Genomic DNA, 24674 nt, shown 5'->3' on the forward strand with positions numbered 1-24674 from the left:
CTAGAACTTCAGCAGATGGTTTTGTGTAACATTTCTGCTCCTAGTAAACCAGAACCAGTTTTTTTTTTTTTTTTTTTAACACCAGGTAAATACGGTAGTAGGGGACATGGAAGGCAAATTTGTTTTAGCAGAAGATTTTAATCAGGTGCTGGATCCTATCCTGGACATAAGTAATTTTCAGGGCTCTCAAATGAGTTCAAACAGGGCAGCAATTCACATGCTGACTAAAGACAATGAGACTATGGACATAATGAGACATATGGAGGCTGGCAAACCTTAGGACCCCTTCACACATAACACGATTGAAGCCGACTAGTGCAAGATGGAGGAGTTGCATGCCAGTCGTGAAAAATCGGAGCTGCCTCCAACACCTCATACACCTGTCGCTACAATTATTTGCGCACACCAGCGACTGAAAGACCTGTGAGAGCCCATTCGATCCCTTTCGCGGCAGGTGTCAGCCAAAATCCAGGTGACACACACGAACGTCCAACACAGCTCACTGGACACTTAGGAAATGTGTGGCCATTCATGATGTCAACAAGAAAATAGTGAGCATGTGACCACTTTCGAGCTGGATGTGGAATTTGTCTAAGTGGCCCCACGAAAGTGGAGTTGCCAAGCAACACACATGTGGCGTGCCAGAGTGTCGGCTTCCCCCCTCAACACATGTCATCTGTGTGTATCGCATGTATAGTAATTTCTCTTTTTAAAAAAAATGTGTTTATCTCCTAGCTGATTTTAGGCATTTTATGACAGTGATTATAAGACAGTTATAAGTTATAAGACAGGTATAAGACAGTGATTGTAGGGGTAAAGTGGTAAAGTTTCCATCTGTTAATCAGAGCTTTTGTAAATTGCAGGTTCGAATCCCACGAGTGGCATTTATTTTTTATTTAACCAGGGTTATCTAACAACAGGGTTCTGTATTGTATTGTATTTTCTCATGGACAGTATGACAATACTATCCATGCCGTCCATGCCGTCGCCTGCAATGACAGATATTTGCCCTCATCTAACTTGGGTGAATATCTGTCATTTTGGGCGACTGGGCATGGACGTCGGGCCTCTGAAAATGCATACCGCCCTCCAAAAGCACGTTATTGTATTACTGCTGTTTTTTATGGTGTGTAGTTTTTTTTTCCTCCACATCAGCATTGTGATGTGATTCCACACGTTCCAGATGGTTTTTATTTTTTTCCCCCACAGTGACTGTGCGATGTGGTTCCACACGCTCCAGCTGCTGGCACTGTGATCCCGCTGCAATGGTTTCGTGCACGCACACCATCACAACGGGACCGTTCACGCCTCCAACATCGACTCGATGTTATCGGGGTTCGCTCATTCGGGCTGTTTCACCCTGATTCCTACTTATTCATGCTATGTGTGAAGGGGCACTTAATGATAGAGAATATACATTTGTCTCCCAATGTCATAAATCACATTCTAGAATAGATTTCTTTTTAACTGCAACATCCCTAATAAATGTTGTAACTTGTAATATAAATACAATTGCGGTAATGGATCACACAGCAGTGGATTTAGGTTTTAACATGGATTGGGACTTGGAACAGAGAGGAAGGTGGAGAATGAATATTTCTTTGTTACAAGATGAAAAAAATTCAAAAAGGCTTTGGGAGAAGTCTTTCTTCCAGTTAAATATTAGTGGTACAGCACACATTGCACCAATATGGGAAGCCTCAAAATCATATATTAGAGGTAAACTGATTGTCCAGGCAACTACAAAGACGAGCTATAGTTTGAACAGAATCAAACAATTGGAAGATGAAATTAAGATTAAAGAAACTAAGTTATCAGAAAAGTAATGTGATTTATAATATCAAGAACTTTGTAAACTTAAATTCTACTTAGACGATATTTACAAAAAAAAAAAAAGCAGAATATGCATTGTATCGATTGAAAACTATAGTTTTTATGAAGAGGCTTCAATTATTGCTGTTTCACATATGATTCCATTAGTTAAACAGGGTGGCAGGGTAATCGCTGCAGTAAAGGATGCAAACAAAACCTTCCAGGAGTATTATAAAAAATTATACACATCTACTGTGTCAATATACACAAATGAAGAGGAGCTGGATCAGTTTTTGTCTAATATAGACACACTGATACTGTAGCCAAGTATGACAGAAGGACTGGAGTCCCCAGTAACCAAAACATTAGCTTTGATAACCATTAATCCGCTAACTGAAAAGTTATCTTTCATAACGCTATACCAATAAATTGCTAAAACAATTATCGGAAGTTACAGATAACTGATAACTTCTAGTATTGAGTCGGACGCAGCCACATCAGATTATACTGTCGGCTTCTGATAAACCAGTTTCACTTTAAGCGCCGCAGGGGCTGCTGGGTAAATTCAAAGATCAAGTCATTCCCAGGCAGGATCACAAACACAAAAAGAACACACGAAAAATAAATGAATAAAAAATAAAACCCCAAGCACTGTCATCTTTCAAAAGCAGTAAAACACAGTATTAGAAGTCACAGTGTATCTCAGTATATACACCGTCATTTACGAGCTAAAAGCTACTGCTTTTTTCACACGCTTTGAACCCTATGGCTTAAACAACCAAAATACGTCCATTAATGCATTGATTGGCAGAGTAAAAGACACATAGTAAATATAAATTCTTACCTGTTAGTTTCAGTGGGGTTCATTAAATTCTGAAGAAAAATAATAATCCACATAAAGCGTCCTGATGATCCAAAATGATATCTAAATGGTGAAGTAAAGTCCCTCTGTAACACAGCTGCGCTATGAGATCTCTCTCCCACCGAGTCTTGGCAATTATATGATCCCATCAGCCCCATAGAAATAAAATAAAATAATGTTAAAATTAGTCTATTTTGTTTTTGTGTCAAGCGGACAGTAACAGTGTCATGTCCAAAGTGAACCTGAAGTACACTACCCACAATGGTCCCTGCATTGACTGGCCAGTCAAGTATCACGCTTAATGATGGCGTCATCAGCAAGTGACAGCCAGTCTGCCACAAACACACGTCAGGGACTAAAATGTTTGATTTTAGGGTTTACAAACATTTTTGACCGTTAAACTTTGCTCACTTTACCAGCAAAAAAAAATGTTCTGATAACTTTCAGTTATCGGAACTAAATTTATCGGAAGATAATTGGTCCGCTGATGGTTTTAAAAGTTATCTGAAAAGCTAATCCGCTAACAAAAAAACATTAGCTTTGATAATTATCGGTTAGTGGATTAGCTGAACTGTGCCCACCACTGCCAATAATTGAGATGGAGGTAAGAAAAGCATTCTCATTAATGAATAATGGTAAATTACCTGGTAATGATGGTTTCCTAGTCAAATATTATAAACAATACATAGATATTACAGCCCCAATACTGTGCAAAGTGTACCAAGAAATATTAATGAAAGGGGAGATGCCTCCTGCTTTTAATGTGGCCTTGATAACATTAATCCCCAAAGCAGAGAGGGACACAACTGATCCCTCAAACATTAGACTGATAAGCCTGCTCAATTTGAATTACAAAATACTGACAAAAGTCTTAGCATTAAGATTACAACAGGTATTACCGGCTATTACTAATCCAAAACCAGATGGGTTTAATGAAGAGTAGGTCATCGTCTGATCATGTAAGGATGTTTTTGCATTTGGTGTGGTTAAGTCAAACAAAGAAGGTTCTTGTAGTTGCTATTTCTCCAGATGCTAAAAGGTCCTTTGATAAGGTGAGATGGGAATTTCTGGTTTTTACCTTGACACAATTTGGTTTTGGGCTGGGCTTTATTAACTGGGTTGAGGACATTATATAAACAACCAAAAGCTGCAGTAATAACAAAGGCATAATTTCACCTTTTTTTTTTGGTTTTACTAGAGGAACATGTCAGGGGTGTTTACTTAGTCCTTTACTTTGTATATATTTTTTGGAAGCACTAGCTATTTCCATCAGAAATAACCCACATGTTAAGGGGATTGAAACGGATACTAAGGAACACAAATTACTGCTTTATGCAGGCGATTGTAACTAATCCGGTGTCCTCTCTGCCATATTTAATGAACACAATGGAATCTTTTTCAAAGATATCAGATCAAACAATTAATTCGAATAAATCAGAAGCCATGCCAATTTCAAAAGTTTGCTCCTCAAATTTAGTTGGGAAGTTAAATTTCAAATGGACTCCAGTAGGAATGAAGTATCTTGGAACCACATTGAGCCAGGATTTGCAAGAGATATCTCAAATAAATTTGAGCCTCCTGTTAGAAAAGATAAAAATGTATTTTGATAGATGGAAAGAAAATTAATCTTACTTTGTGGGGCAAAATTAACATCAGAAATAAGGTAGTTGCTCCCCAGTTCAACTATGTAGCTGCAATGCTAACAATCCAAATACTGATCACTCAACTTCAACCGCTTATCCGTGATCGGGTCGCGGGGGCAACAGCTCCAGCAGGGGACCCCAGACTTCCCTTTCCCAGGCCACATTGGCCACCTCTGACTGGGGGATCCTGAGGCGTTCCCAGGGGTCTCCTCCCAGATGGACGTGCCTGGAACACCTCCCTAGGGAGGTAGCCAGGCGGCATCCTTACAAGATGCCCGAACCACCTCAGGTGGCAAATTTCAATGCGAAGGAGCAGCAGCTCTACTTCGAGCTCCCCACGGATGACCAAAGTTGATGCCAGCCACCCTCCTAAGGAAGCCATTTCAGCTGCTTGTACCCGTGATCTAGTTTGTTCAGTCATGACCCAAACCTCATGACCACAGGTGAGAGTAGGAATGAAGATTGACCACTAGATCAAGAGCTTCGCCTTTTGGCTTTCTTCACAACAGTACAGTAGAGGGAATGCAATACTGCCCCTGCTACATCGATTCTCCAGCCAATCTCATGCTCCATTGTCCTCTCACTCGTGAACAAGAGGTACTTGAATTCCTTCACTTGGGGGAAGACCGCATTCCCTACCCGGAGCAGGCAATCCATCGGTTTCCTGCTGAGAACCATGGCCTCAGATTTAGAGGTGTTGATCCTCATCCCAGCCGCTTCACACTCGGCTGCGAACCGATCCAGTGAGTGCTGGAGGTCACAGGCTGATGAAAATCAAAATACCAAATATAATTTCCTAAGAAATATGAAGATATAGTGAAGCTTTTTTGTGGGACGGGAAATTTCAATTTCAATTTATTTTAATTTCTACAGCGCCAAATCACAACAGAGTTGCCTCAAAGCACTTCACACAGGTAAGGTCTAACCTTACCAACCCCCAGAGCAACAGTGGTAAGGAAAAACTGAGGAAGAAACCCCAAGCAGACCAGACTCAAAGGGGTGACCCTCTGCTTGGGCCATGCTACAAACATAAATTACAGAACAATTCACGGACGAATATACAAGAAATGCTATTGGCGCACAGGACAGGAGGGTCGCCAACACAAATACAACTCCCATCTCTGGATGGAGCTGCACCTTAAACAGAGAGAAAAAAACAGAATCAGGCATCAGAAAGACAAAAAATACTGTATAATTTGCCAGCATTAAACAACAAGAAAAACAGAGAAATACTAAGGTGGTCGCCGGCCACTAGCCCAAAACCTCACTAAAAGACCCAGAAATTAGGTAAAGTTGAGGCCGCAGCCCACTCCAATTACTAATAAATGAATTAAAAGAGTAAAAAGTGTAAAACAAAACTGTACCAGTATGCTAGCGATATGAAAGAGAAAATAAGTGCGTCTTAAGTCTGGACTTGCAAATCTCCACAGAATCTGACTGTTTTACTGATGCAGGGAGATCATTCCACAGAACAGGGGCACGATAAGAGAAAGCTCTGTGACCCGCAGACTTCTTATTCACCTTAGGGACACAAAGTAGTCCTGCACCCTGAGAATGTAAAGCCCGGGTCAGTACGTAAGGTTTAATTAGGTCAGCTAGGTAGGGAGGTGCCAATCCATGAATAATTTTACAGGTTAGTAGCAGAACCTTAAAATCTGATCTCACTGGGACAGGAAGCCAGTGAACAGATGCCAAAGTGGGTGTAATGTGGTCGAACTTTCTGCTTCGTGTCAAACGTCTGGCTGCAGCATTTTGAACCAATTGGAGACCCCTAATGCTAGACTGCAGTAAACCAGAAAATAGAACATTGCAGTAGTCAAATCTACAACAGATAAATGCATGGATCAGGGTCTCAGCATCAGCCATAGACAGGATGGGACGAATCTTCGCTATATTTCGCAGGTGGAAGAAAGCAGTCCTAGTAATATTTCTAATGTGGAGGCCAAAGGACAACAGAGGATCAAAAGTTACCCCAAGGTTCCTTACTTTGTCAGTGTGATGTATGACACACGAGCCGAGGCTGAGCGTTAACTTCTCATCCAACCTCTCACTGCTGCAAGGCAATCTTCTAAGGATTTTATGTCAATGAGATTACCTGCAGTTATCGGCATGTATAACTGAGTATCATCTGCACAGCAGTGAAAGGTAATCCCAAAACACCGCAATATGTACCCAAGGGGTGCTATATAAAGAGAGAAAAGCAGGGGGCCTAAGACAGACCCCTGTGGAACCCCAAATTTCATGTCACTAAGGTTAGAGGTAGTGTTACTGTACAAAACACAGTGAGAATGACTGATCAAGTATGACGTCAGCCATACAAGGGCACTCCCAGTAATCCCAAAATGATTTTCCAGCCTATCAAGTAGAATATGATGATCCACTGTATCAAATGCAGCACTGAGATCTAACAGCAACAGAACCGTAGTGGTGTCCGAATCCATTGTAAGCAGAAGATCATTCACCACTTTAGTGAGAGCCGGCTCTGTGGAATGATATTTTCTAAAAGCAGACTGCAGTGGCTCAAAGAGATTATTCTCAGTAAGATAGTCTACGAGCTGCCGTGACACCGCTTTTTCCAGAATTTTAGAGAAAAATGACAGATTTGATATCGGCCGATAGTTTGTCAATAAACTAGGGTCAAGATTAGGTTTCTTAAGTAATGGTTTAATCACTGCAGATTTGAAACATTTAGGAACAGATCCAGAAGTTAAAGAAAGATTAATAATTTCCAGCACAGTCGGCCCAAGAGTGGGCCACATTTCCTTAAACAGTTTTGTTGGTATAGGATCAAATAAACAGGTTGTGCTTTTTGTTGACATTACGAGTTTTGTCAGCATACCTAGTGAGATACTATCAAGTTCTGTAAATCTAGGTAATACCTCAGTAGTGGCGCCCACCTCAATAGCAGGGTGTAGTGGCTGGGTTAAGGCATGCCGGGATCTGTTTAACCTGATGTCTTCTATTTTCTTCCCAAAGTAATCCAGGAAATCTTGTGCTGTAAAAGGAAAGCGAACTACAGGTGGTTGTCCATGCATAAGTGTTGCCACCATGTCGAACAAGAACTTTGAGTTATGCTTGTTTTTGTTGATCAAATCAGAGTAGTAAGTCCGCTTTGTAGCCAATAATGCATGCTTATAGTCTAAGATAGCATCAAGCCACACAAGGTGAAATTTTGAACGATGCCATTTCCATTCTAGACCTCTTGCTTTATGCTTGAGGTCACGCAGGTAATCATTGAACCAAGGTGACTGTGATTTGGGGGAGCGCGGTTTTAACACAGGTGGTGCAATCATGTCGAGTGTCGTTTTGAGCACTGAGTTTAAACTATACACAAGTCTGTCTACTGACTGGGTATTTGGCAAATGTGAAGCTAAGACATCAGGCAGTCTAGCTTCGAGTTCAGTCTTAGTTGAGGAGTTGATGCATCGCCGTAATGATATATAAGGTTGTTGTTCCACTAAACACAGCAGCGAAACTGTAAACTTAATAAGTGAGTGATCAGACACCACTGATGTAAGAGGCATGATGTTCATATTCGTGACAGCAATACCACGTGCGAGAACCAGATCCAGGGTATTTCCACTAATGTGCGTCGAATCCCGAATGCATTGCCGAAATCCTAATGCATCCACAATTTCCATAAATGATTTGCAGAGGGGATCAGAAGGCTTATTTATATGAATGTTAAAGTCACCAATGATCAGAATGTTATCTACACTAGTTGACAAGTTAGAGATGAATGCACCAAATTCATCTAAGAATTCAGAATATGGGCCAGGAGGCCTATATACAGTGACAAAGTAATATGACTGATTTTTATTCTTCTGACCTTGGCAATGTGTAATATCCTGAGCAGAGCAGAGAATCAGATGCTCAAACGAGTGATATTTGTAACCCCCAACAGCTAATAAGCTAAACCTAGATTTATAAATAAGAGCAACACCCCCGCCTTGCTTCGCATCACAAGGGACGTGACTAAATGTATATGCTGGTGGGCAGGCCTCATTTAAGGGGAGGACAACTGTAGGATTAAGCCAGGTTTCACATAGCCCAATCATATCTAAGTGATGATCAATAATTAGATCATTGATCAACAATGATTTTGAGGACAGTGATCTTATGTTAATGAGACCCAGTCTAAGGACCTCAGTGGGGTTGACAGTTCAACTGTTTGGGTTTAGGGGTGGTTCCAGAGTAGCATATATAAGATGCCTAAAAGTAGGTTTAGGTTTGAGACATTCCACGCGTGTTGTAGGTAGCAGACATGAAATCTTTGCTATTGCTTGAACAACCACTGGGCCATCCTCAATTTCAACATCATCCAATATAGTAATGGGTATTAAATTTGGAAAGCATATCCCTGTATGATTTTTATGGACATGACTACGGAAGCAAGCCACAGTCTCAACATGTTGAAATTCCCTCCCTGGCAAATAAACTGCACTATCACCATAGTGGAGTTTCTGCACTAAATTCCCCGCTAAGATAATGGATTCCACACCCACATTTGTCATAAGCCTTGCAGGGTCTCTAATCACCTGCTCCGTGGCCTGCTGCAGATTCCTAATGTTACCCTCCCTGTCGAGCTCTATCTATGTTCACAGACAAGATGGCAGTGCCTTCCCCAGTAGGGTAAGAACAAGAATAAATTTTAACAAATTGTACACTCCCAAAGACAAGGGAGGACTGGGCCTGCCTAATCTCAGATTATACTCCTTATCATTTGAAATGACCAAACTATCTAAACATTGGAACAAAATGGTGGAGTAGACTGGATGAATATAAAGTCAGATCTGTGCTATCCATTTAATCCTATTGATGTTTTATTGCAAAACCCAGAAAGTACAACAAATCGCATTTTTAGTCATGCAAGAGATGTCTGGGACAAGGTTCATAAAATCTAGAAGTTGTCACCTCATGTTCAAAAATATTCATTATGGAATAACCTTCCCATTCGTATAGGAAGGTCAGTGGTATACTGGAGGCGGTGGCATTCAAGTGGCCTACACACTTGGATAAGGCGGCATGGTGGCTTCATGGTTAGCACTGGTGCCTCACAGCAAGATCGTGGAATCGATTCCCGGCCTTTCTGTGTGGAGTTTGCATGTTCTCTCCGTGTCTGCGTGGGTTTCCTCTGGGCACTCCGATTTCCTCCCACAATCCACCCCCCCCCCCCAAAAAAAAACATGCTTATTTAGGGTCTGCTCCCTTCTCTGCCCCTGATCAAGACAGCGTCAACATCTGAAGTTGGTCCCCGGGCGCTGGACTGTGGCTGCCCACTGCCCCTCGTGGTTAGATTGTGTCTAACTGTAATTAGGATAGGTTAAATGCAGAGGACAAGTTTCGTTGTATGTAAATGTATATGTGCAATGACAATAAACGCTCTATTCTACACTACTGGGGATCTTTACAAACAGGGTGCTCTTATGTCATACAAAGATCTGTCTGAACATTGTGGCCTTAAGGACAAAGACCAATTTTGGAGACATTTCCAGATAAGGAACCGCGTGAACTTCAACTATAAAATTGCTGGCAATGGTGGTCTTAGCTATTTGGGTCTGCCACAGGAGTATCACACAGCCTCACAGTTTTATAAAATTACCAGTAGTTTTGTGAGCACTGGCGATACTAATATGAAAAAAGCGCCTGGTCAAGGATTTGAGAAGAAATTGAACTACAGAGATGGTTAACTATTCTGGCAGAATGTAGTAAGAAAGTAAAGGAAGCAAAAGGGAAATTCAATCAGTATAATATACTTCACAGGTAATATCATAAACCAGTAAGGTTACAGAGAATGAAAATGATGATGACTGATATTTTATGATGGAAATGTTGGATAGCAATGGTAACTTTTCTTCACAGTATTTGGGAATGCCCTCGAATTGGACTATTCAGGACTGAAGTGTTGCACATTCTGAGCGGATGGTATGGCTCTAAGATTCTTCAGAGTCCACGTCTTTGTTTGCTAGCCGATACATCCCAAGTGATAAATTTGTCAAAATCTACTTTTTCAGTTGCTATGACTGGTATAATTACAGCTTTAAGGATCATCTTGAGACATTGGAAAACAACCAAGGTTCCGGATGCGGTAGAATGGCTAGATGCAATTGTGGAAACATCATACAAGTGTATGCTCAACAGATAGAAAACGAAAATGAATGATGGGACTCCATTATGGATTAAGTTTTAGAGTTATGCAAGAAGGCTTTCTGTTTAGTTAACTGAAAAATTTAGTATTCTGTGTCCTTAATTGCACCCTATGTACATCAGCACTTTTTCTCTAATAATGCACTTTATGTGAGTCTGCATCAGCACACATCTAGCATCTGTTGTACGCATATATATGTTGTATATGTTGTTTTTTTGTTCTGTGTGGTTGGATGTGATATATTGCTTTTTTATGACATGCTGGCTTTCTTAATGAGTCGGTGCTGAAGAGATGCTGCTAAAATGAAGTTTCATTGTGTCCACAATGACAACAAAGTTCTATTCCTTTTGGGTTTAACATGATCTCATTTCATGCGATTGTTTATTATGCACGGTGTGTTTCAACAACTAATAAAACTTAAATTATATATATATATAAATAATAGCAGTCCAAACCAGTATCCTTCCACCACCTTGCTATCTTCTGACTTTAAGTGGTGGCATGTGTCTATTACTGATCCAGTTATGGCCCCATCCATGTGGTCCATTAAGAGTCACTCTCAGTTCATCGGTCTTCAGATATTTCTTGGCTCAATCTTAATGTTTCAAATTGTGAGCCTTGTTCAGTGGTGGTTGTGTTTCAGCCTTTCTTACCTTGGCCATGCCTCTAAGTATTGAACGCCTTGTATTTGTGGACACTACAGGTAGGTTGCAGTTATGGAATATGCTGGTCCTGGAGGATAATGGGTTCCTGGTAGCATCATATTCTTACATTTTTTTCCCCCATTTGTGTCTTTTCTTTTCCACACTCTTCTTAAGACCCTGTTGAGTACTCCATTAATATTCCTAGGGGGTTGGGGGGACAAGGCAGAGTAGTGGGGCCTATCCCAGCAGGCATAGGACGAGAAGCAGGGTACACTCTGGACAGGACACCGGTCTATTACAGAGCCACATATAGACGGACAAACGCATTCACACCCACACTCACTCACCTTCAACTGCTTACTCCAATTAAGGGTCAGGGGGTGAAGGAGGGGGCTGGAGCCTATCCTAGCAGTCACAGGGCATGAGGCAGGGTACACCCTAGACAGGAAGCCAGTCTATTGCAGGTCCACATAAAGACAGAAAAATACATTCACACCCACACCTATGGACAATTTAAAGTTTCCAATTCACCTGACCTGCACGTTTTTGGATGTGGAAGGTCTGAGGGATATTAACAGTAGTGGGCACAGATAACCAAAAAATTAACTTCGATAACAGATAATCAGATAACTGAAACATTATCTTTGATAAAGTTAAAACAATAAACCACCCAAAAATGTATCGGAAATTACAGATAACCGATAAATTCCAGTATTGTCTCAGGTACACTTGCAATTACTAACGAGCTGATTTTGAGTTTAACACCACGATCCCTTCTGAAAGCATCAAAGGCGACGACAGACCCAAACAATGAGTCAGCACTTCTGTCTTTGAGCGTCAGGCACCCTGCTGGAAGCTCCAGTCTACTACATGGCTTCCAGCATAAACACAGCTGAGAGGAGCCACAAAGCTCAAGTCTCTACTCAAAACAACGCTGCCGCTAGGCGAGGTCTTGCAAAATAAAGCAATGGTGACTTATGGTTTGGTGTAAATAAAATGAATACTGACAGAATAACTCCATTAATGTCACTTCTGTCATTTGTGCAAAGTTAAGATATATATCTTTTAATGTTGAATAATGCACTAATTCTGAAGTTTTGTAACAAACACAGACAGATGGCATTCTGGGTAAAATCTGCCTCCGCTAACACTGACTGGTTGACTCATTCATTCTGTGTAAACCAAAACGTTAATGTGAGGTGTGTCATGTGTTGGTGTTTACATATAGATGTGCTTTTGTAAAATATGCCATTTTTAAATAAAAAAAGCCATTTTCAAAAAAAAAAAAAAAGCCAAGTTGTAATTAGATAACCGTCTGATATAACCGGTGTCAAAAATAAATAGAACACTGCCATGATCTACTGGTGCCAGTGCGAGTTTTGGCCCTTTTTCAGCTGATTTTTCATTTGCGCGAGAAATTTTTGGATCGCACTGAGTTTCAGGTTAATTGAGCGTCCTGCATCGTTTAGTATACATGGAGTAATGAGCTGCGTTTAACATCTCACGACCACCTCCTGATCAGCGATCGTATGGTCAGAAGAAAATCAAACCTGTTTGATATTCTGGTCAGCCATCGTGAGGGTATGCCGCTGCTGAAGCACTACAAGCGTCCAACCTCTCGCACTGTGCCTGTGCAAACACCGCAGACCTGTCTTGTAATGGTTTTTTTTGTTTTATTTTGTTGTTTTTAGACATTGATGTCTCCCATTGAGAGATTTTGTAAATTAAGTTTGAAAAAACAGCTTGTGTTTACATTTTGCTTCTGAAAACACAAGTCCAACGTGTGGTTTTTGAACGTACAATGTGTATGAGAACATAAATCGTGCGCTCTGAACTTTACACCGTGTGGTTTGCTGGAACCGAGTACAGTGATTGAAAATATCACCCCAGGTTCAGGGTGAATACTGCCATGAACACTACTGGCCAGTAGATGACAGTAGAGACCTTGAAAACTTGCCAAAACAAAATTCCAGATAATCTGTGTCTGCTATTCTGCTATGTTTAAGATGCGTGGAATTTAATAAACGCAAACACATTAACAACATCTATAAACCCAGAGAATATATTCACAACAGTTTTAGGCACTAGAGTTTAATGCTGATCAGAGTGTTTCAAATGCATTTCTCATGTTGTGAACGTACTGAGATTACCCTATCATACCCATAATGCACCTGGACACAGCATGTCCACACTAAAACCTTAAAAATTTGTGCATTACTTTAAAACTAAAACATATATCTGATAATTTCACTTTATAAAACTTCAGATGTGACGTTAATTTAAATAACTTGTCCGAAATGAGTTTGGTTAAAATTTGAACCATAAGTTAAAAATGTATGCCTCTGGATGACTTGGTTGATATTGGCTGCATATCAGTATGGGGTTAAAAGAAATTAGGTTTTTTTTGTGACCAGTTCTCCTTTGACTGCAGAGAATAGAGCGGTTTCTTCTAGAAGCAGCTCTCCTCTGTTTGCAGAGGGTAGAACTACACATCTGCTACAAAACATTTAACAGGTAGGTAGCTAGTCAGCTTTGTTTACCACGTTAATAGTCTAAAAATGACCGGACAAAAATTTATTGGAAGATAATTAGTCTGATAATGATTTTCAGAGTTATCTGAAAAGATAGTCAGATAATGAAAACATTATCTTCAATAATTATCAGTTATCTGATTATTGGAACTGTGCCCACCACTGGATATTAACAAAAACAAAGTGGCGTTTTTTTCTTTATTGAACTGATCTAGTGTGTCAAAGTTCAGCCAATTTATATGAGTTTGTCCTCATTATTTGGTGAATTACGAGGAGATAGCATTTATTTTGTTTACTGTGGTAACTTGCAAAATTGTTAGCAAGTTACCACAATAAACAAGCTCACAAAACAATGCACCCCATTCTGCACACAACAGTTGCTTGCATGCATTATATTGGCGGTTGTAAATATTTTGTGATTAAACACCTGAATTAGAAAACTGGTCAACCTCTATAATGAAAAGCCCAACAGGTCAATTTATACATGTCCATCATGCACAACTTCACACAGTCGTAGAACACTGTATGAAGTTCAGTTTAAATTGATCAACCAGTTTAGGAGTTGTGCTTATTAAGTCATTATCAAAAAGTCTAATTTTGTTTTGGAAAAGCCTTAGCATTAAAGATGCACAGATGATGGATATATCCATGGGCAGTGCAGATAATATGTAGGTTGGGCGGGCAAAGTAATAAAAACTAACATTCTGATTAATTGCGGGTGGGTCACGAGAAGTTAAAATAAATCATTAACGCATAAAATACTGAGTGCATTCTCTGACGTGATTATTTTTAAAACTTAATTTTCCCTCACCTTTACAGACTCTTGTTTGGTTGCACAGTTGTGGGGTCCACTTCAGCCATATTCATTCAACCATCACTGAAAAAAATCAAGGCGATGTGGCTCAGAGTAAAAGTCACAGAGTGTATGCTGGACAGGTTCCAAAATACGTGCTGAGACTCCAGTCACTCTAAAATTCGGCGACTGGGTTTACAGACGCGTGCCAAAGCAGGTGGCTGAAGGAATGTACACCAACAGCTCGAGAGCTGTCAAACATTTTCCCTTCGTCACTCCCCCCGCTGGCCCAACCTCACACTCCACGTGCAGGCTGAGCTGTTGAGATTAATGTAATGAATATATTCAATATTAATGGGTGATTCTTTAACTACTGGCAGTATTGGCCTTGTAAATGTAATTTCCACCACACCATTGCCTTACAATATAAAGCGCCTTGGGGCAACTGTTTGTTGTGATTTGGCACTATATACATGTGCTCTGATGTCACAGTTTATCTCCATAGAAACTACCCAAACAATCTTTCATACAAACTCTTTAGGGACATTACAGTGTTGTGGTGGAAATTACGGCAATAGTGTGGGACAACTACATTTTGTTTAAAAAAAAATCACAACAGTTGTATGACACTGAATACCCCAATTATGTTTTGATTATTTTACTGATATTTTATTCAGAGATATTTTAAAACATTAGAAAAAAACGTTTCTTTACCATTCATTTTTATCATTGAAGATCAAAAGTCTGGGTGTGGGACAAGCACAAAACGGCAATATTTGCATATAATGATGCTGAAAAAAGGTGAAAAAGTCATCATAGACTACTAGAACAAATTTCTTAACACACTTTCATTGTAAAGATAACTATAAAAGTGTGAAATTTCCCCTTTTTTCTGTTTTTCATACAATATGATCAAAGGACATAATAAGTGCCCGTAGGCTAAGAATCACCCTAATGCGTTGTGGTTTGTCCCCTGTCTGTGTCTTATCTGTTGTGGGTGCTTTCCTGGTTTGCACTCTTTAGCCATTCTTGAGTTCCACTTTAGTTTTTAGCCTTTGTTCCTTGGTTTTGGACTTTTGTTACTTTGTGGTTTCTCCTTTTAGTTTGGTATTTAGTTAGGTAGTTCTGTCTGTTTCTACTCACCCCCAGAGTTCCTTGTGGCTTGTGTCACTCTGTCTGTCAGTTCCTTGAGGTTTGTGTTTGTTTGTCACCTGGTCTCCCTCACAGCTGTTTCACGTTCCCAATCACACCACCTGTCGCTCGTCTACTCGTCTATGTCACTGTTTAGTACTTCACTGTTCCCCTTATTTTTGCTGGATTATTGTGATTACTACATTTCTGACCCCTACACTTTGACTCCTACATTGTGACTCCTACTCATGGCTCCTGTGCTCCAGTGTCTGCTCATCCAAAATCTGTTTGGTTGTTAGATCTTTGACTTCTCTTTCCTGCCTGCTGTACATATCCCATTCCTCTGTTTGTTGGAATGCACTTCAGTTTCGGGTAAAATAAACCACCTTTTTCTTTACATTCCATGTGGTCCACTGTCTGCAATTTTGGGTTCCTTCTGATACAATACATAAAAATTGTGAGATTAGCGTGATTATCAAATAAACAGGCCATCAATCCTCAAATAAATTACTTGTCTTCTGTGTTTTTTTCTTTGTTCTCAACTCTGAAAGGATGTATTCATTTCTACAGTCAATTATCTAGCTTCAAGTCACTGACAGCTAAACTTTTTTTTAAATTGGCTGTATGTGCTCTGCAGAGGTGTGCATTGACATATTCTGCTTGTGCAGGGCAGGCGATCTGAACACCTCTCATACAGGCACAAATGTTTCCCCATTCAACTGGTGCATAATTCTTATTCTTTTTTTGATCAGAATACGCCGTAGATCTTGCAGTAGAATAATTGTAATGATGGTTAGGTGGAAGTCGGTGTGAATGTCTAAGTGACAATTAGAAAAACGTTTTGGTGCGGGTGGATAACTGCTGGATGATTTATTTTTAGCAGCAGGTTTGGACAACGCTGGTTGTGATCTATGCATCTCTACTCAGCATGTACCCTCTAATGTGTATGAAAATTTGTGGGAAGACTGATTACGAGGAGAAACAAAAAAAAATTCTGTTTTGGCTGTGTCTGATGTTTTACAGATGCTATACCCAACCACTGTGGTGACGAAACAATTACGGGTAATGACTGAAAGAATAAGGTTGCGGATACATGCAGTGGAAATGAGATTTCTTCATCTGGTATCTGGGCTTACACTCCAGGACAGGGTAAGAAGACTGACTATCTGGGAGCGACTTGGAGTAGAGCTGCTGCTTCTGCGCCTCGAAAGGAGCCAGAGGTGGTTCAGGCATCTGGTGAGAATGCCCCCTGGTTGTCTCCCTCTGGAGGTCTTCCAGGCACGTGCAGCTTGGAGGATACATGTAGCAACTCCGACCAGAGCCACAGCAGCTGCTTCAGTTTAAAGATTAAAGCTGTACGGCCTTTCAGATTTCACAAAAAAGACAAAATTGAGTTTCTGCTGAAATCCAAGCATTATAATTTAGGTTTATTTTTGTAAAGTTGCAAAATTACAGCTCATTTTCAAGAAAAGAACATATTTATTTGGGGGCAATTCCATGGCAAATATTTTCTCTTCCTTCAAATCGCGTTGTGTAGATGGACTGCAGGTGGAAGTGTGTGTGCGCATATGTGAGGGTTTTGAGATTACCTGTGACCTGACCCACTCACTTGATGCACGTTGCCGGGGCATGCATGCTAACATCGGTAAGATGTCTTATAAATCACTTCAAAGGTGTTACCTGGTTACAAAAACAGCGGTTTTAGATTCAAAAGTGTTTATCTCTCACTAACTTTCACAACATATATGAGAAATAGATTTATACAGAAAAAAAGCTGTTTTGGAGCATTTTCTGACATGTTGGTTTATTTTCTTCAAGCGAGCAGGCAGCCGACATCATGATCCCTTTCTTTATGCCATTTGACAGTCGCATGTCCTTCCCGGTGTCCCTCGCACTGATTAGAGGAAGCCCCCACGTGATCCGACATTGCTACCAAAGGTAGGTAATGGCGTCTGATCACTTGAATTTTTTCCCCTTCAGGGGTCGAAATTCTAAATCATTTCCAGACAGCGTGAATTTTTATCATACTGGCAATATATTATGAATCCTTTATTTAAATGGTCAGAAATAAAATTATAGTGGTGCCAAAGGAAATTCTCTTTATGACTTAAATCTTCAAAAACCAGAGGCCGTACACCTTTAAAGCTCACCACTTAGCGACTCCAGAACTGCTTATTTCTATTTTATGGCCTATTTCAGCTTTATTTATGTGAAACAGTCATCACTAATGTAGTTCTGTGATTTTACTATAATATGTTTACCTTCTGTATTTCATTCTTGTTGAAAGTAGTGTTTTAAAGACCACTGCAAAATTACTTTGAGGACACTGCGTGGAAGACAGCACTGAACAAAGAGCAGGTTGATGATCAAAAAGAGATATTTTTCAGTATTTCCCTCACTTTCCAAATACTAAAAACACTCAGCTGGTGGGAATCTGTCAGACATACACAATCAGTTACAGACACTCAACAGGTGACATTTCCTGCACACGTGCAGTGACACATATAGTGCATTCAGACATGGATGTCAAAGAAGTTGGTGCATTGTAGCAAATATGTTAAAAAGTCAGATTTAGTCTACAGTGGCAGAGCTATGTGCTCTCTGAGTGCACTAATTCACTGCATATATTTAGTGTAGCAATCTCTGGTGCCTTGTGAGAGCATGTCTCATGACCGCTCGGTGCATGTTTAAGGGATAGGAGGCCTAACTGAGCAGCACATGGCTCTGCGATGTGAGTCACTGAGAACAGCACTGCTGAAAATAAAACATGTTGCTGTAATGATGGAGGTGGGAACGCAAGGACGTATTGGCAAGAAGATATGATTCAATCGCCTGGACTGCTTCTTTTTTTTCTCCCCTTTTAAACAAACACCAGACGGCCATCCGGCTGGTATGACAATATCACTTTTTAGATTTTAACAAGCGCCGATTCCCTGCAGCTTCCCCTCCCTTTACAAAAACAAATTCACAATTAACTTCAACAGATTCGAGAGAGCGCTTTTGTCTGTTTACATCTTCAAATGTTCGGAGTGTAGATAGAAAACGAGCTGGTCCATAATCCAGAGAATCGTTCTGGTAATTCCTTGTGTGGAATAATTACATTGACAGGTGCTCAGGGTTCGCGTGGGAAGTTAACCTGGTGAATAGAAAGACGACTATTGAAGTGCTGTGAATCTGGAGAGAGAACAGCCTGATATTTTGGGCTGGAGTTTGCCGGTGTCTGGATAGGAACATGACTACTTTTGCTGCAGCTGCTTCACAAGCCTTTTCTGTCGCTGTTTTCACCATCAGGGAGCCTGGTTTTCTATCCTCTGGCGTTGTAGAGCAGATCTGGAAGAACAAAGAGTTTGCTGGTTGCCACGCACATCGAGTACATTCACCTCCTATTGATGCCAAAACAAACCCGAATGATTTATTTAAATTTAGTTTCTGTTTCTCGTCCAAAATGTGGATTGAAGAACAGAGCTCACCCCGTGTTGTGCAGAGTGCAAACAGACATGTTTCGGGCGGTACAAATGAATCTGAAGTAAATTTCACACAGTCATGACTCCAGATTTTCACCCCCCCACCCCCCAACAAATTATTACAGTATTTTCATCAAGGACATTTTCGCCCACATACTGAATGTTTGTTGGTTTGTCAAATTGATTCCAGTTACTACAAACATCACTGCTTATACCACTCGTCAAGTGGAGTCCAGAAAAGAAACCATTAAATCTGGGGCGGGGCCACGAGAAGCTTTAGAGGCAGACTTCTTTATATATATATATATATATATATATATATATATATATATATTTACTTTTTAAGTAAAACAGGTGATAGTCTAGTGTTAAGCGTTGGGCGTCAGACCAGAGGATCCTCAGTTAAAAAACTCAGCCAGACTGTGAAAATCACTAAGGGTCCTTGGGCAAGGTCCTTAATCCCCTAGTTGCTCCTGGTGTGTAGTGAGTGCCTTGCAGGGCGGAACCCTAACATCGGTGTGTGAGTGTGTCTGTGTGAATGGGTGAATGTGAGGCATCATTGTAAACAGGCTCCTCTCCTGTGGAACCAGCTCCCAATTCGGATCAGGGAGACAGACACCCTCTCTACTTTTAAGATTAGGCTTAAAACTTTCCTTTTTGCTAAAGCTTATAGTTAGGGCTGGATCAGGTGACCCTGAACCATCCCTTAGTTATGCTGTTATAGACTTAGACTGCTGGGGGGTTCCCATGATGCACTGAGTGTTTCTTTCTCTTTTTGCTCTGTATGCACCACTCTGCATTTAATCATTAGTGACTGATCTCTGCTCCCCTCCACAGCATGTCTTTTTCCTGGTTCTCTCCCTCAGCCCCAACCAGTCCCAGCGGGGGACTGCCCCTCCCTGAGCCTGGTTCTGCTGGAGGTTTCTTCCTGTTAAAAGGGAGTTTTTCCTTCCCATTGTCGCCAAGTGCTTGCTCACAGGGGGTCGTTTTGACCGTTGGGGTTTTTACGTAATTATTGTATGGCCTTGCCTTACAATATAAAGCGCCTTGGGGCAACTGTTTGTTGTGATTTGGCGCTATATAAATAAAATTGAATTGAATTGAAGTGCATTGCGCTTCTGATTCTGATGGAAAAAGCACTATATAAATCAAAGTACGTAGAAATGATTATTGTGAAACATACGCAGTGAGAAAATTTGGCCTGTATCAGAATAAAACTCGATTTATGTGTTAGCAGGACATTTCTGAGCAATTAACTTAAAAAAAAAAAAATAGAAAATTTTTAAATATTGGAACTGTGGTGTGGTATATGAGTACAACAGATTTTCAAGGAGATTTGAATAAGTTAGCAATAGCATTTATTTTTTCAAACTGCAAATTACACTGTTATAATTTATTTTCACAAAACACAGAGAGAAGCTTGGGTCCAATCTGGAAAAGACACAAACATTTATGGTACATCTGTGAAAAGGGGCAGAGCCAGGAAATTGGCAGATTTATGCGCTCCAGTGGGTACCCTGCTAGTTAAATTAATTAAATTTCCATCATATTTTACTGAGTTTTCTCAATTCAGTTAATCTATACAGTGCCAAATCACAACCCAAGTCACCTTTAGGAGCTTCCCAAGAGTAAGGCAAGGTGTAGCCCTTACCAACCCACCTGAGCAAGCACACTGGTAACAGTGGTCAGGAATAACTCCCTCAGGCCTTTCTGATTATATCAAGAAACTTCAAGCAGACCAGATTCAGTGGGGTAACCATCTGCTTTGGCTATACTACCAATAACCAAACAACAAGCAAAACAGAACACAACAAAGAATTGGCAAGCATGCAAAGATAGAGTTGATTCAGCTAAGCAACCAAATACTTCTGGAGTCCAGTGGTTGCAACAACCTCTAAATAAATAGATACAATTTTGAGCACAGCGCCATTTATTATTACAATTTACTAATTTTATTGTTATCATGATTGAAGCACTGCTGTTTTTCATTCTTGTTCTTGTACCCGAGGAGAGGAGATGCTGATTTTGTGACAGTCAGTGTTTGTCTTGTGGGCTTTTAGCCTCATTGCAAAGCAGAAAGAGGCTACTGTTAACAGTCACGTCTGTCTGTCTATCTGTCTACAGTGATATCTCCAAAGCACAAAGAGAAATTTCAAACAAACCTGGTAGATAAACTCAGTGAACTGTCCTCTCAGGAAACAGGTCATGTCAAAATAATTAGTCTAAGGTCAGGGTCAAATCAGAGGTCATTGTTTACTGCCAGCAGCGATATCTTCAAAAATCCAAAGAGCAAATTCTGTTAAACTTGGTGGATAAATTCAGTGGCCAATCCTCTTGTAACACAGGCCATGTCAAGGTCACAGGTCTAAGGTCAAGATCAGCTGAGAGGTCAGTGTTTAAAACACATTAATGTTTGTATTGAAGGAACTACATGAGATATTGAGACGTGGGTTTCTGAAGAGACGTTTGCTCTGCTGGAGCTAACAAATGTAGAAGACCTCTGATGTGAATGATGTGGAAAAATTAGCTGGCAGCATTCTCTTGTGTGTTAGCCTCTTAAAACATTCGGGGAGGGATCCTGCAATTTATGTTGCAGTATTAAAAGTTGTATATGTATTTTTAATGGTATCATCCAGCTGTGACTCATGCTCGAATATTAAAACAAGGGGAAGAGGAAAAACAATTTTGGGACTCATATTTATGATCGTCTTACTATTTTTTTCCCACCAACATCACGGTCTTCTCTGATCCTTCCAGCGTGTTAAAGTTACAAGGCTGACACAGTGGTGTGCCTGAGTTAAGGTCAGGTCAGATTCTGAGCTCGGCTTGAGAAGATGATGCATAATAACTGGGAGATGAGCAGATGAGTACCTGAATCTGTGGACAGGGCTCCGATAATCAAGTGGGGGCAATGGAGTCAAGTGACCTATCTGTATGATAGGGCACGGCTCCGGTGGCCCCTCTGGCCTGTGTATCAGGAGGAGATAATGTGCCGCCTCTGCAGATCTCCAAACTGTCCTGCATGAACAAGATCCCTCACCCCTCACACGCAGTGTGAAGCCAAGAGGTGAGGCAGCAGGGAGAGCAAACAACTTTACAAAAACGAGGTTATCATTCACGTCATGTGGCAGATTTTACTCTTAAAAATAACATCTAGTTTTCTTCTTTTTTTGGAGGGGGGGGGGGGGGTGAACCTGCCACAGCTTCAGGCAAATTCCCTTTAATGAAGATCATTTTATTGTGGAATGACGATCAAACGGAGAGTCAAAACAAAATGCATCTTGTACGCTTTTTGCACACATAATCCTGTCTACCACTGCGCAGCTTTTGGGTGCCATCCAAAATGAGGCAAATTCACAATATCTGGTGGTATGAAGCTGGCTGGTACCCTGCAAATGCCTAGATTTAACAAGTGACCTTAAAATAGGCTGGTGTCTGTTTGCAGAGCGGCGACATGCTTCCGCCTCTCCCATCTGCAGGCTCATGGAAAGGACAGATAGCGTGGGACCTGAGGGCGATGTTAAAAGTCTTTCTGCCTCCCCTTTTGTTTCCACCTTGCTTCTCCCGTCTGGGTACAGCAGGAAGAACGGAACTGCTGTAAGGTGACACAGAACGGCTGTGTGTAGCGGTGTGGGCGGTGTCCCTGTCAAACCTCTTGCAGTGTCTGCGAAATACTCAAATCAAGCAATCGTGCATACTGCAGAAGAGTAAAGAGGAGCCACGTCGTGGGAAAAGCTTCACTGAGGTCATTCACACAGTATTCATAGTAACATTCACTTTATTACTTCATCTGTTATGATTAAGACTATGTTTTAGCCTCGGCTTGCCATTTGCCTACAGACAGGATTACTCTCAAACTCAACTTTCATAGATCTTTTTAGCTGGGGGTAACTTTTAGACATCTCTGAAGGGGTTATAGGCTTCTCTGGCTGTGATTTGAGACGCTGTGCATCATGCAACTTTTGTCTGTGGCATCAGCAGTTATGCAGCTTCATGGTTGAGTGCCACAGAGAAGGATTTTCTTGAAAAGATGATGTGAAACTATAGCTACAGTTGGCCAGAAGGCACATGGAAGACTCAAGCCTGGATCTGATCTTTTTTCTTGTTAAAAAAAAATCCTCCTCTGTGATTTACCATGCAGTACTACACAGTTTGCATTTTTAAATAATTATGTAAATGAAATCCAAGACATATTCAATGACTTGGAAGTGTTCATGTATTCATCCTCTAACTTGTCTCAACAAAACTGGCTGCAAAAATGACGATCTTGTTGTGCTTATGAACAGGGGCACACACTTATGCATTCCATTATTTTGCCTTTGGAATTTTTTTAAAATTTCATGTTGCTATTTGTTTTCTCTACAATTTCAAAGAGTACAATTTTAATATAAAGAAGCCAAATATTTTTTTTATTTAATGTTGTAATAAAAATATGTTCAAGCTCAGCGGGGCACCAATGTTTTCACAGCACTGCAGCTCAAAAACTAAAAAAAAAACAGACATGGAGACAAAAGGTTATGGTAGCTCGTGGGCATAAACATGCATATTTGGTGTAGAATCACAATGAAAACTATGTATGTGCATGCACAAAAACACAAATGCATTCAAATAATTTTTTACCACAGTAATAAAGCTGTGTGTATTCATGCTTCTCTTTTAGAAATCGCAGTGGTTGTGGAAGTCAGTGGTCATGCACAATTCTACTGTCTATTCCCAACTTTTTCTGTGAATGGACGCAGACATGCCCTCAGAAACATATTTACAATCTACCTCTATCTGTCATTAAAAAGACACACCCATTCTGTCACAGAGTGGAGAACAATGCGGAAATTAAAAAAGAAAAAGTGCACACAGAACATGATGTGGTGACAGTCCTTGGAGAGGAGGAAAAAGGAAATACATTTCATTTTGGTGGACTGTTATGGAATCATGATTAAAAGAAAAGCCAGTAAAAGAGGAAAATAATAGAGGTGATTAACTTGTGTGACAACTGCACTAACAATAATCAAACAAACAAAAAAAATGTAAGAAACCTTATATCTAATAAGAGGGCTGTTGATAGTTTGCACTGGGTTATTTACATTGCAGTTTGTGACTGTAAATAATTCACCATTTTACCATTATGTGTGCATGAACAGAAATAATATTTTTTAATAAGACGTTCTGTGACATTAGCTGCTTTGTTTTAGATCTCACCATATTTCATCCTCCTTTTCAAATTTAATTCTTGCCTCGTTCAGAAAAATGTGTGTACTCCTGGTCTGAAGAATGTGACGTGCGATTATTCTCACTGCACAGTCTTCCCTTAGAAATTGCGATTCACGTGGAAAAAAGTGTACATGTGATTTTTATGCACACACATCATTTTAAAATATGCTCAGACCTAAATGAATACAAACCAAATTTGTATAATGAAAATACATATTTTTTAAAGTTACTGAACAGAAACATCAAAACAAAATGCTTTTATAAAGTGTGAAAAATTATAAATTAGATTAGATTAGATAGAACTTTACTGATCCCTTGGAAAGACCCCCCAGTTGCTCCCGATATGTCGTGGGCGCCTTGCATGGCAGCAGCCTCACATCGGGGTGAATGTGAAGCACTGATGTGTAAAGCGCTTTGAGTGTCTGATGCAGATGGAAA

The 24674-nt window shown here is 40.4% G+C and overlaps 1 protein-coding gene across 3 annotated transcripts in view; it reads right to left on the reverse strand.

Annotated features, from left to right (window-relative positions):
* The window catches only part of LOC117510309 (phosphatidylethanolamine-binding protein 4), a 126623-nt gene that overhangs the window by 7013 nt on the left and 94936 nt on the right, over window positions 1-24674 (reverse strand). Inside the window, exons 5-6 of one of the 3 annotated variants that reach the window (XM_034169987.1) lie at window positions 22057-22063; window positions 10514-10526 (exon numbers count right to left, since the gene is read on the reverse strand). The exons of 1 other annotated variant lie outside the window; for it this stretch is intronic. In XM_034169987.1, the coding sequence (XP_034025878.1) occupies window positions 10525-10526; window positions 22057-22063 (9 nt within the window). In that variant the 3' untranslated portion in view covers window positions 10514-10524. Of the gene's footprint in view, window positions 1-10513; window positions 10527-18853; window positions 18895-22056; window positions 22064-24674 lie in introns of those variants that run through there. One more of the 3 variants, XM_034169986.1, reaches the window with a different exon arrangement.

This window comes from Thalassophryne amazonica, chromosome 5, assembly GCF_902500255.1.
Source record: "Thalassophryne amazonica chromosome 5, fThaAma1.1, whole genome shotgun sequence".
In the NCBI taxonomy this organism is placed as follows: domain Eukaryota; kingdom Metazoa; phylum Chordata; class Actinopteri; order Batrachoidiformes; family Batrachoididae; genus Thalassophryne; species Thalassophryne amazonica.